The following is an 11,795-nucleotide window of genomic DNA, read 5'->3' as shown; positions in this document are numbered from 1 at the left end:
GGAATTTGGTCTATTTGTTGTGGTTTTCCCAGGGGGAAGTGGGGAATGGCTGGGACTCTAATGATCATTATCAGAAGACTTTGGATTAGGCCTCTGAAACATTAAGATGTGGATCCTCTCACAATCCTGTTAAAATGCAGATCTCCTTTCAATAGGTCTGGGACAGAGCCTGCCTTTCTATCAAGCTTCTGGTGATGGGATGTCGCTGGTCTCATCCACAATTTGAGTAGCAAGAGGTTAGCTTTTCTATTTACTGCCTTCATATCCGCAGTTGGGCTGTGTCATTTTATCAAAACAATGTGGTAAGAGTGAGCGCCAATTACTAGCCTGTTGAATCATCCATTGTCAGAGCTGTTTCTTTCGGGTACATTTGAGTCCCCTCCCTGTGGTTTCCCATTGCACAAGAAGCCCATTTGCCAGGCGACACCTTGGGCAAGCAAGCTACTGTGCAAAATGGCATTGCCTCTTCCTGCTGCCAGCCAGGCGGCTGCTGGTTGACAGTGGAGTTGTACAGTTTATGTGATAGTGATGACAGCGCTGACTCTGAAGGATACTGAAGATTCTGAAGGGGCACTTCGCTGCAGCAGCTTCACCTCCCACTTTTTTTTACCCATCCCCCAGGCTTGTGGGAGAGAAGGATTAGGCAGAGCTCTGCACATGCCATGCCAGGGGTGGGGGAATTATTTTTTTTGTTTTTTGCTTTCTCTGCTACAGGACATATCATGCCTTTTACAGATATTTATAGGACAATTTCCCTCCTGAGCATGCCCAAGCATGGGGGATGGTGAGGAAGATGATTGAAGGGAGAAAGCAGGAAAAGGGGGTGCCTGCAGGTATGAGGATTGGAAGGTGGGGAAAACCCTTCATGCTTGGTTCAGCCTTCAAGGAAAAAGAGGGGTTGACTAGATTATAGATGTTAAACCAGGGGTCTGTGGTTCAGACCAGCGGCTCTCTGCTCTTGTAAGCTATATTTGGCTGGTGTGTTAATTTGTCTAGGGTAAGAGCCCCTAGGTTTCAACAGATTCTCATAGAGTCAGTGATAACACAAAAGGTTAATCAGCTCCATTTCCAATCAGGATCACCTGCAAGTTCCTCCCAGAGCAGATATTTGGAGCACTAGGCTTCTAGAAGCAGCAGACATCACGTTCGGGCCATGGGATTAGGGTGGACAGGGCAGCCATTTGGAATCATTTTCTACCAGAGGCAGAAGAGGCTCAGCTAGCAACAGCCCCATTTTACACAGCAGAAGCCGAGCTGCAGTCAATTCAGTGATTCCTCCTAAAGTAGGGAGTCAGAAGCTGAGCCTGGACTGGAACATAGGCCTCCTGGCAGACAGAGCACAGGTCTACACTGGGGAAGAGCAAGACATTCTGGCAGTTGCCTGGAAAGAGCAAGACATTTATGGCCAGAGCGCCAGGAGCCCAGCTGGTTATTTCTAGCTTGCTGAATGTCAAAAATCCAGGCCGCTTCTCAAAGCAGCCCCTACTTGTCAGACCAAATCAAGGCATCAGCGCGTCAAGCAGGCGAATCCTCTGCCCCCGGCACCAGCCTGGGGGCCTATGCCCTGCCTCCGCCCCGCCCCGCACGGCGCACCGGACCGGTTCCCGCGGTGCACCTGACCGCGGGCGGGCGAGCGCTGCACCCACGCATCCGGGCGCCGCTCCCACCTGCACCCCGGCGTCATGCCTGAGTGCAACCTGCAGCCTTCACCCACCTGGGCGGCTGCCTGGCTTTGCTCAGGGTTGGAGCCAGCTCCGCAGCCTGCCTTGGCCTAGTGTGACCAGGGAGCTGGTCTTTGACCCTAGCGGCAGATTGGGCATGACACGCTGCCTTCTCTCTGGTCTCTTGTGGAATCTCCCACTTTCACTTGCTTTTCTTTTTAGCAAAACTCCCACCCCAGCCCCTACCCCAATTCCTCGATAGATCTAAATCAACCGGCATGTTTGTACCTCTGCAGAATCAATCCAGTTTTACAGGAACAAAAACCCCAGTCCTGAGTGTCTGTTGGTTTCCCGTCCCAACTTCTGTTCATTCAACAAACATGGGAGCATCTACTGGCTAGGATTTGGACACAACAGACTGACCTTTACCCCAGGGAACTGGCAGCCCCCGGGGAAAAGAGAAGCAGATGTTTTTAGGCTGTAATGTAATGGTCGCATGGGAATTTGCTAGGGCACATGGGGGCAGGGAAGGAGCATTGCAGGCAGAGAGGACAGAGGCTGGTGAAAGAACACGGCAGGCGGTAGGATCTGCAGGAAGGCAGGGTGGCCGGTGGGCACAGACAGATGAGGGCAAGTAGCAGTGACGGGCTGAGGAGGAGCCAGGACTCAGCCAGAGAAAGGAGCATTGACTTCATCCTGAGAACAATGCAGGGCCTTGGAAGGTTTAAACAGGGAAGTGACGGATCCAATTTGCTTTCTTAGGTGGGACTGGAGAGCAGAAGTCCTGTTAAGTCCCAGCATAGGGGCAGCAAGCGGCAGCATCGCTGAAAGTAGCAGCATTTTCAAGGACAGGGGTCATGTTCTCCCACTTGGGGATCAAATTAAGTTTTCTTCTATTTCCACCCGCACACTGCTGCCTTATTCCTATCCCTGGCCCCACTGTAAGTGGTTTGGCCTTCTGCCTCCACTGGCCCTTAAGTAGCCTTTAGGTAAGATGCTAGGTTGATCAGGTATCCAGAAACAAATGACTGGATAAAGAAAACATGGTGTGTGTGTGTGTGTGTGTGTGTGTGTGTGCGTGCGTGTAACAATGGAATATGACTCAGCCATAAAAAAGAATCAAATCCTATCATGCTATCATGTGCAGCAACATGGGTAGAATGGAGGGACACTATGTTGAATGAAATAACCAGGGGCCGGGCGCGGTGGCTGAAGCCTGTAATCCCAGCACTTTGGGAGGCCGAGACGGGAGGATCACGAGGTCAGGAGATTGAGATCCTCCTGGCTAACACGGTGAAACCCTGGCTCTACTAAAAAAATACAAAAAACTAGCTGGGCGAGGTGGCAGGCACCTGTAGTGCCAGCCACTCGGGAGGCTGAGGCAGGAGAATGGCATAAACCCGGGAGGTGGAGCTTGCAGTGAGCTGAGGTCCAGCCACTGCACTCCAGCCTGGGCGACAGAGCGAGACTCCATCTCAAAAAAAAAAAAAAAAAAAAAAAGAAATAACCAGGAAGGCAAAGTTAACCACTGTATGTTCTTACATGTGGAGGCTAGTAAAACCAGTTGATCTCATAGAAGTAAACAGTAGAACAGAGGACACTAGAGGCTGGGAAGGGATGAATAGGGAGAGATTTGTTAAAGTAAACACAATTACAGCTAGATAGGAAGAATAAGGTGTACTGTTCTATACCACTGTGGGATGATTATCTATATATTTGAATATATAATTCCAAATAGCTAGAAGGAGGATATTGAACGTTTCCAACACAAAGAAATGATAAATGTTTGAGATAATGGATATACCGATTACCCTGACCTACTGTACATGATACATATCAAAACTTCACTATGTACCCCATAAGTGTGTACAATTATTATTTGTCAATTCAAAAATTATTTTAAAAGATGCTAGGTTGACTGTGCTCCCAATCCACCAACTATTTTCAACCATCCATTTGCTCATTGACTCAATAACAATTTCTAAAGTGTTGCGGTGTGCCAGGTGCTGAGTTAGTCATTGTGGGATACAGAATGCGATACTCGTACGTTTCCTGATCTCAAAGAGCTTAGAATTTATCCAATGTCCAAACTTGCCAGTGCATCAGAATCATCTATAAAGATTTAGAAAAAGATAGCCAATTGAGTTTCACCCCAGACTGACTGAATCAGAATGTTTCCGGGTAAGTTCCAGGAAGCCATATTATTAAAATTCTCCTCCAGGTAATTTCGTTGAGCAGTCAGAATCTCTGATCCCTACAGGAATGCCAAACTGGAATTTCTCTGGTGATCTTTCCTCTACATAGTTGAACAGACCCAGAGTCTGGCTCCTGACCATAAGACAGAGAAATCACCAGAGAAGACGGGGCAACCGCAGTCCAACTGAGCTGTAAGCCTGGAACCTGCTCGCTCACCTTCAAAAGAGCAGGAGGGGCAGGTGGGATGGGTAAATGTAAGGAAAGAGAAGAATGTACTGGGACGGCAGGGTGGGTTGTGCATGTCTAGAGTGGAAGATGCCTCTCTATCTAAATTATATAAATTGTCCATTTAGAAAGCAGAAGACCAGTTCTCTGGCTTGTTGAAACAAACACTCCTTTCTCAGCCACGCCTTGATTACTATGGTCAAGTAGGGATGACTGTGCTGGCCAATTTCAAATGGTGGCCCTGATGAATAATAACAAATAATTTCCAAGCGCTTTATACACAGACCCATGTCCCCACCAATGAAGTCTGAGTACTAGGGCAAATTGAAGCAAAGGGTGGTGGGGGGTGATCCTGTTAGCTTGCTGTCCTCAGAAATAACCTCTCCAAGGGACTCTAAAAAGCAGAGGTTCTGTTGGATCATGCCTGGGAAACAGGTCTTCTTGGAGTTTGAGAGGATTAAAATTTTAGTTCTAGTTAACTTTCTGTCTCTTGGTGAAGACGGTTCCAAGAAATCTAACTGTGAAGTATTTACTTGTTGACAGCTAATGATGAGCCAGCTACTGTGATGCCTTAAACATAAATATACTTCCAATCTTCCTGGGAAGATAAGATACAGTTATATGTAAAAGTAAATAAATGCAAGACTTATTTCCAGACAACACTAGGAGAGACAGTTTTGTGGGTATCTGAGGTTCTATATCCTGAAAGCTTATCTGAGCAGTACGTATTTGACACCAAAATACTCTGGGTGCCATACACACATGTAAGACATCATCTTTGTCCTCAGGAAGCTTACCATCTGATAGAAAAGGCAGGACATATAAGTACATAATATAAAGAAAATAGTATAGGCTAGGCCAGGCACAGTGGCTCCTGCCTATAATCCAGCACTTTGGGAGGTTGAGGTGGCAGATCACTTGAGGTTAGGAGCTCAAGGCCAGCCTGGCCAACATGGCGAAACCCTGTCTCTACCAAAAAATACAAAAATTAGCCGAATGTGGTGGCATGTGCCTGTAGTCCCAGCTACTCGGGAGGCTGAGGTGGGAGAATTGCTTGAACCCAGGAGGCAGAGGTTTCAGTGAGTCAAGATCATGCCACTCCATCAACCCTGGGTGACAGGGTAAGACGCTGTCTAAAAAAATAAAAAAATAATAAAAAAAAAAGTATAGGCTGGGATGAGTGATTCAGTATTAGCTTTAGTGTCAATAGAACTTGCACTGAAATATTCAATTTTTTTCCCACAGCCCTGGACAACTTTCAGGAAGACAGTTCTGATCTGTAGCAATTAACACATGGTCATCCTCAGAAAAAGGGTAAGGAGGGTGCCCCTTGACCTAACAATCTTACATGTGCCAGTAATGTGAAGGCTCGATGGGTGTTTATACTTAGTCCTCTCTATTATTTCCCAGAGATACCCATAGCTTAAAATACAGGAACCAAGAACTTTGAGCCTAGACATTTGGATGAAAAGTGATTTCCACCTGGAGAAAATCATTGTCCTTCTGTGCAGAAGTAGGTGCCCTGATACTTGCCTGACAGCTGGAAAGGGTGGCTCAGAAGAGGTAGGTGGGAGAAGAGGCCACATAGTATCTCCCTGGGCCTCCTGGTGAAAAACTTGTGTGTGTTTTTTCAGGCCTGACCATAAACTCAGGGAAAGCTGGCCCCTACACCAGACTTGGGGCGCAGCCCATGCGTGGCAGTCTCTGGAGGGAGCTCTCAAGGTCTCAGGTCTCTCTGGCTGGTCATAGTCATCACATATTTGCATTCCTAGCCCCTGAGCCTTCATTCCTGGGTTCATTGGAAGCCTTGGGGAGAGGTGTTCTTTAGGCGCCTCTGCTGAGGCCTCCTTTGGGTGGGGCAGGGAAGGGAGAGAAACCTTGAAGTCACTTTTCCCCACAATGACTCAGAACCTAGTACTTCCACTTCTAGCCTTCCCCCTCCCTTGCTCTTGGCCCCAGAGTCCATACAACTTCCAGAGCCTTTTGTTCAGGGCCCTGTCAGCAGTGAGACCACCCCAACCCCACATTCCCACTGACCTACTTGACCCTGGGCCCCTGCTTGTTCCATGGGGGAAGTGGAACAGGGAGAGGCCACGCTTTCTCTGGTTTCAGATACTTGCTTATACCATTGCAGGACATGATTGAAAGCTTGATTCTTTTGTTTTGGGCTTGTTGCCTTAACTGACTATTGTGACACCTGGCAGCTCCCTCTCCCAGTTCAACTGAGCTCCTGACAGAGGGACTCCGCCTTCAACCCGCCAGGGGCAAACACTCAAAGGATGGGCTTCATTACTGTTGCAGGCTCTGGCTTCTCCTCATATGTTTCTAATTCATTTCTAGATTCAGATCTCTCTCCCTCTCCATATCGCACATTCACAAACAGTAACTGCCCGAGGACCAGGAGAAGCACAGGGCCTGCCTCGTTATTCCTCCCTTGCATGCTGACTCTTCCACGGGGGCTGGGCAGAGTCAGCACACGCAGGAGGGAAATCATGAGCCAGACCCTGTCCGGATCCAGATTTCTAGACATGAGAACTACGCAAATCCCAGAGACCCAGTTCTTCCATCTACTTTACTGAGGAGGAACCGGGGAGTCTGAGAAGTGACTTGGCCAAGGTCACCCAACTGGAACCCAGGTCCTAAGCCTTGGGTTCGAACTCTGATCATGACCAGACTGCCTCCTTGAATCTTCTTTATACTTTCCTGGTACAGTTTCTGTGCAGAGCTGAGTCCTTGGGTGCCCAGGACTACACTAAGCCCTCTCAAGTCAGTACTTTCTAGGAGGCGGTAGCCTAACTGGGGAGAGAGGTGAGGCCAGGGGTTCCCAGACTTGAGCAGGCATTAGAATCAGCTGGTGGGCTAGTTAAAACACAGATCTGCTGGCCCCATCCCAGGATTGCTGATTCAGTAGGCCTGGGATGGGGTCTGAGAATTTATACTTCTAACAAGTTTCCAGGTGTGGCTGATGAGAACCACTGGGCTTAACCATAAACAACCAAAAGTAACAGAGGCAGTGAATGGAAACTGAGCAAAGGCAGGCAGAGAAAGGAGAGGAATGAGGGTGACATTGTTTCTCAGGGGAGGAAATGAGCTCCAGGGGCTGGTCCCTGGGAGGTCCTTCTCTTCCCTCTACCTTCATCTACCCTGACTTCGGGTTTATCTAGAAGTTTCACAGTAGCATATAAAGTCCCCCTCTCTGCCGGAGGGCTCTGGCCAACAGGTGAAGCCAAACCATCACCTGTAGGAGGTTGCTTAGAGCTGGCTCTTGTCCCAACACCCTCCTCTTGGCTTCCCTGTTCACATTGTTGCAGCCTGCACAGCTGCCTGCCTCCCATGGAGCCTGGGGGCACCTGTCCTAAAGGCCTCGAGGATGAAGAGTCGAGGAGGGTGGTTGTGGTGATCTCACCTACCTCTCCCTTGATTCCTCCATGTACTCACACAAGCCCTGGAAGGCCAAGGACACTGACGCTCAGAGAAAGCTAAGGGAGTGGGTACATTACAAAAGGATTGGGAGAGGGGAGTGGTAAAACTCCACAGCTCACATTCATTGACTCAGCTCATCTTTCAAGGCCCCAGTTCTCCTGAGTCATCAGTGAGCATGGACTTGCTTTCAGAGTCACTAAGGCTAAATGTGGGTCACTGGGATCTAAACTGGTGTTTAAATGTAACCGCACAGAGGTGAGTCAGACACACACACACACACGGAAAAACAGCAAAAGAGAGAAAGAAGAAAGGAGATTTAGCTCTCTCTCAAGTGGGGGTGAAAATCCAGGAGCGAATTTGAAATGATCCACCTCTCCAAATCCATCCACTGTTTAATTAGCTCCATGTAGCTATAAGAAATTGAGGCATAACTGCTGTGTCCACCAGCCCGAAGTTGTTCCAGGGACAGCAGCAACCTCAGGAGGAGGCCAGAGATTGGCCAATGGAAAGGCAGAAAGCAGAGACTCTCCACCCAGGTGGAGGCACCAGAGGGCCCATGGAGGGAATGGACAGCTGGCGTTATGGTCCCCCTACGTTTTCCCAAGACTCTTCCAGCTGCCTAATGGCCAACTGAGGCTGCTCCTTGACCTTGAGTACAAATGGCCCTCATATCCAAACAGCCACCTGACCAGAGCCAACCGACAACCTCCTGTGAGCTTCTCAGCCCCAGGCTGGCTCTGCAGGTAAGAGACAGACATTATGTTGAGGCCAATGTAACCCGTGCCAACCAGCGTGTCGAGATTTCTACCTAGTTTTATTGTTGTGAACTCCAGACAAGAGACTTAGAAACGATGTATGATTTTCTACATCAAAAGCCTGAGTCTGAGGCTTAGGGGTCTCTCATCCCTTTTCCAACTCCCTTTGTGTGTTGCGGGGCAGGGGATGGGGCGGAATGGAGAATCTGCCATGGAGTCCCCATCTCTAGTCCCTTCCAGAAGAGCCTGTATATGGCTAGTGGGCATTTCCCTTCCTGGAGAGGAGGTGGGGGAGGCCCTAGACGTGCTTCCTGGAGCCACAAGGAAAGGGGAGGCTGCTGATTCACCAGCAGCTGCTTCCTGGAATGGCAGTTCCGGGCTGGCAGGCGAACAGTATTTTTCCAAGGTGATCTAGGGCTGTTACAACATTCCCGCTCTGCCCCCATCAGACCTTCCTGTAAGTCAAACCAGAAAGTTACCCAGACCACACATTCCTGAGCAGTCAAGCACAAGATTCCAGAAACAGTGTTTCCAACATGTCTCGCTATCTCTCCTGGGACCTGGGATCCAGTCATCCCCACAGAACTTGTGCTTCCTCAGCCAAGGCCATGTGTTTGTCACGCTGGCCATGGAATCATGTGGAAGCCGCTGTGTGGCTCCAAGTCAGCTGGGAGGGGAAGGCCTGCCCTGATTCCCCTGAAAGATGGTCAGCTGAGAAAGAGCAGAACCCTGAGCTAGCTTTGTCCCTACATTTCACAAAGCCACTTTCTCTGGTCCTGCCCAGCTTTCTGAGACAGAAAGCTACCATGTCCCAGACTGAATCAGTGTTTTTTTTTTCCCCCCAGAAATAAGGCACAGGTTTGGAAGTGTCTGTTTGACCCTGGTGTTTGGTTCTCTCCCTCACATACAGGGAACATGAAGGAGAACCCATCTCTGCTGCTTTTGAAGTGCAGTGGCTTTCACTTGGAATGGAAATCTTTACAGGTGGCACCAGGGGCTGTGCAGAGACGACCAGGGAGAAATTCTGGACTTCTCATGTTCTGCCTCTGAGACAGACTGTGGTGGGAAACACAAACAATACAAATCCTTGGTTCCATTTTCCTCATCCCTTCCTGGCAAATGGAATCAAATGAGGGTGAGGGTGACTGGGGAATAAAGCAGGGGGAGTGAAGAGATGGGGGCCTGCTGTTAGAAGCAGCGTCTGAAATCCACCTGCTCCGGGATGAACTGGAAAGTGCTTCTTCTCCTCCCTTCCTTGACTGATGGCTATGGGAACTTTAGATGGGGAAATACTGAAACACTGATCTCTCAACCAAATATAATTTGTATTAAGAATTATAGAGTTCAAAGTTATTCTCTCTCTCTTTTTTTTTTTTTTTTTTTTTTTTGTTCTTTCCTTTTTTTTTTTTAAAGAAACCAGCCCTCTGCCCTGCCAGCCTTGCCCTGCCGTCCAGGCTGGAGTGCAATGGTGTTATCATAGCTCACTGCAGCCTCAAAATCCTGGGCTTCAGTGATCCTCCCACCTCAGCCTCCCAAGTAGCTAGTACTACAGGCGCACACCACCATACCTGACCAATTTTTCTATTTTCTGAAGAGATGAGGTTTCGCTGTGTTGACTAGGCTGATGTCAAATTCTTGGCCTAACACGATTTTCTCCCTGGGCCTCCCAAAGTGCTGGGATTAAAAGGAGTGTGAACCAATGCACCCAGCCAACTTATCCTTTTTTATCTTCATCACAATCTTATGAGATGGGTATGGTTATTAGTATTGTCATTTAATAGAGGTAGAGAACAAGGATTGGGAGTGTTTAACAGCCGGCCCAGGATGAATGCATCAAGTTTCAAATCCATGTCTCCTGATTCCAAGTCCGTACTTCTCACAGTCCACATTATATACTCAGCAGATGGTGTTGACAGGTTCTCCGAATCCAGGAGGCAGCTCTGAGCCTCAGGAAGTAAGCTGCTAGAATCCCAGGTAGGGTCCTAATATTCTAAGAGATACAGACCTAACAGAGAAGTGTGCTGTGCCTGTGGCTTTGTGGCAGGGTTTGTCTACAATAAGCACGTGTGGTGTTCACAGGGCTTAACTCATGGCTGTAACAGGAGCTTCAGAACGGACAGGGCAAACAGTCCTCTTCAGTAAGTACTGCTGGCCATGTCTTACCCTCTCAGATAAGTTGCAAAAGCTTTTTAAACTCTCTCCCTCCCACCCCTTATTATAGAACCATTTCTCAAAGCTTAACTCAATACTTTATTTCTGCTTTCCAACAGTTATACACCTTATCTCTAAGAATAACCATTTTTAATGCCTTTGATTTTTCCCACTGAGCTCTTTGCCCCACGATTGTCCAGTAGCTGGGAATGGAGACTGAGTCTGCACTTTCCATTACCTGATAAACAGCGATCCTTCCTCCTCCCCGACCCCACACTCCCGGAACCCAGACTTGGTTCTCTATCCTTGTCCTTCAGGAGAGAATGAACCTCTCTCCAGCCCCCGGGGGCTAAGGTTTTGTCCGAGACTTCGACTCTCAGCCATTGGTTTGGTATTCTGACTGTGCACTGGAACCACCTAGGGGCTTTAAAATCCCCAGTGCCAACAGGGGCTCCAGGGCTCCCTCAGGAGCTGTGGCTTGGCTCTCATTTATCCCTTGCCAAGTGATTGGTGTTAGGGATGGTCATGTGACACTAAACTGGCCAATAGCGTATGAGGATGCGAGGCTGTGACGCTTCTGGGAATATTTTCCACAGCTAAAAGCAAAAAGCTGCAATTCAGGTGTGTTTTCTTTTTCTCCCTGGAAGTTGTTCTCTATGTGCCCCAAGGGAAGGAGCTTAATTTAGTTAGCAATCTGCGGACACCACCTCATTTGATCCTCACACTACCCTTTGAGGTAGTTAATATTTTGGTTTTAGTTATTAATTTACAGACAAGGAAACTAAAATTTTTTACTTTTACAGACAAGGAAACTAAGGTTCACAGAAGTTTCAGTATCTCCAAAAAATATCCCCTTCAATGACAACAGCTGAGCAGAGTCAGGGTGAACTTGGTACTGCCTGGTTCCAAAGACCATGATTTTCTCACTATCTCCCTATTTGCAAGGTTGTGCTGGTAAGCTGTCTAAATAATAAAACGAATAAAAGGCGTGGCCAGCTGCAGTGGCTCATGCCTGTAATCCCAGCACTTTGGGAGGCCCAGGTAAGAAGGATCGCTTGAGGCTAAGAGTTCAAGACCAGCCTAAGTTGATAGCAATAACTTATCTCTACAAAAGTTGGAAAAAAAAAATTAGCTGGGCACAATGCAGGAGCCTGTAGTCCCAGCTACTCAGGAGGCTGTGGTGGGAGGATCATTTGAGTCCAGGAAATCCGGGACTTTGAGGCTACATTGAGCTAGGCTCACACGACTGCACTCCAGCCTAGGCAACACAGTGAGATCCAGTCTCAAAAAAAAAAAAAAAAAAAGTCCTAACTTTTAGCACTTACCAATTTCCATGGTGTAAATATTTCCACAATAACCAATAACCAATTTTAAGTTACCATTG

The 11,795-nt window shown here is 48.1% G+C and overlaps 1 protein-coding gene across 7 annotated transcripts in view; it reads left to right on the top strand.

Annotated features, from left to right (window-relative positions):
- The window catches only part of LOC108544443 (uncharacterized), a 33,999-nt gene extending 24,386 nt beyond the window's left edge, over positions 1-9,613 (top strand). For 3 of the 7 annotated variants that reach the window (XM_017895549.1, XM_017895547.1, XM_017895548.1), the window contains exons 2-6: positions 156-236; positions 5,328-5,396; positions 5,493-5,645; positions 7,953-8,248; positions 9,171-9,613. In XM_017895549.1, coding sequence (XP_017751038.1) covers positions 5,547-5,645; positions 7,953-8,248; positions 9,171-9,393 — 618 coding nt within the window. In that variant the 5' untranslated portion in view covers positions 156-236; positions 5,328-5,396; positions 5,493-5,546 and the 3' untranslated portion in view covers positions 9,394-9,613. Of the gene's footprint in view, positions 1-155; positions 237-5,327; positions 5,397-5,492; positions 5,646-7,905; positions 8,249-9,170 lie in introns of all 7 variants that reach the window. The other 4 variants (XM_017895550.1, XM_017895551.1, XR_001889851.1 and 1 more) reach the window with 3 other exon arrangements.
- Positions 9,614-11,795: the final 2,182 nt, after the last annotated feature.

Source organism: Rhinopithecus bieti, unplaced genomic scaffold, assembly GCF_001698545.2.
Source record: "Rhinopithecus bieti isolate Rb0 unplaced genomic scaffold, ASM169854v2 scaffold_25987, whole genome shotgun sequence".
Lineage (NCBI taxonomy): Eukaryota > Metazoa > Chordata > Mammalia > Primates > Cercopithecidae > Rhinopithecus > Rhinopithecus bieti.
The sequence above is the reverse complement of the archived record's forward strand: the minus strand, read 5'-3'. Positions and strand labels throughout refer to the sequence as shown.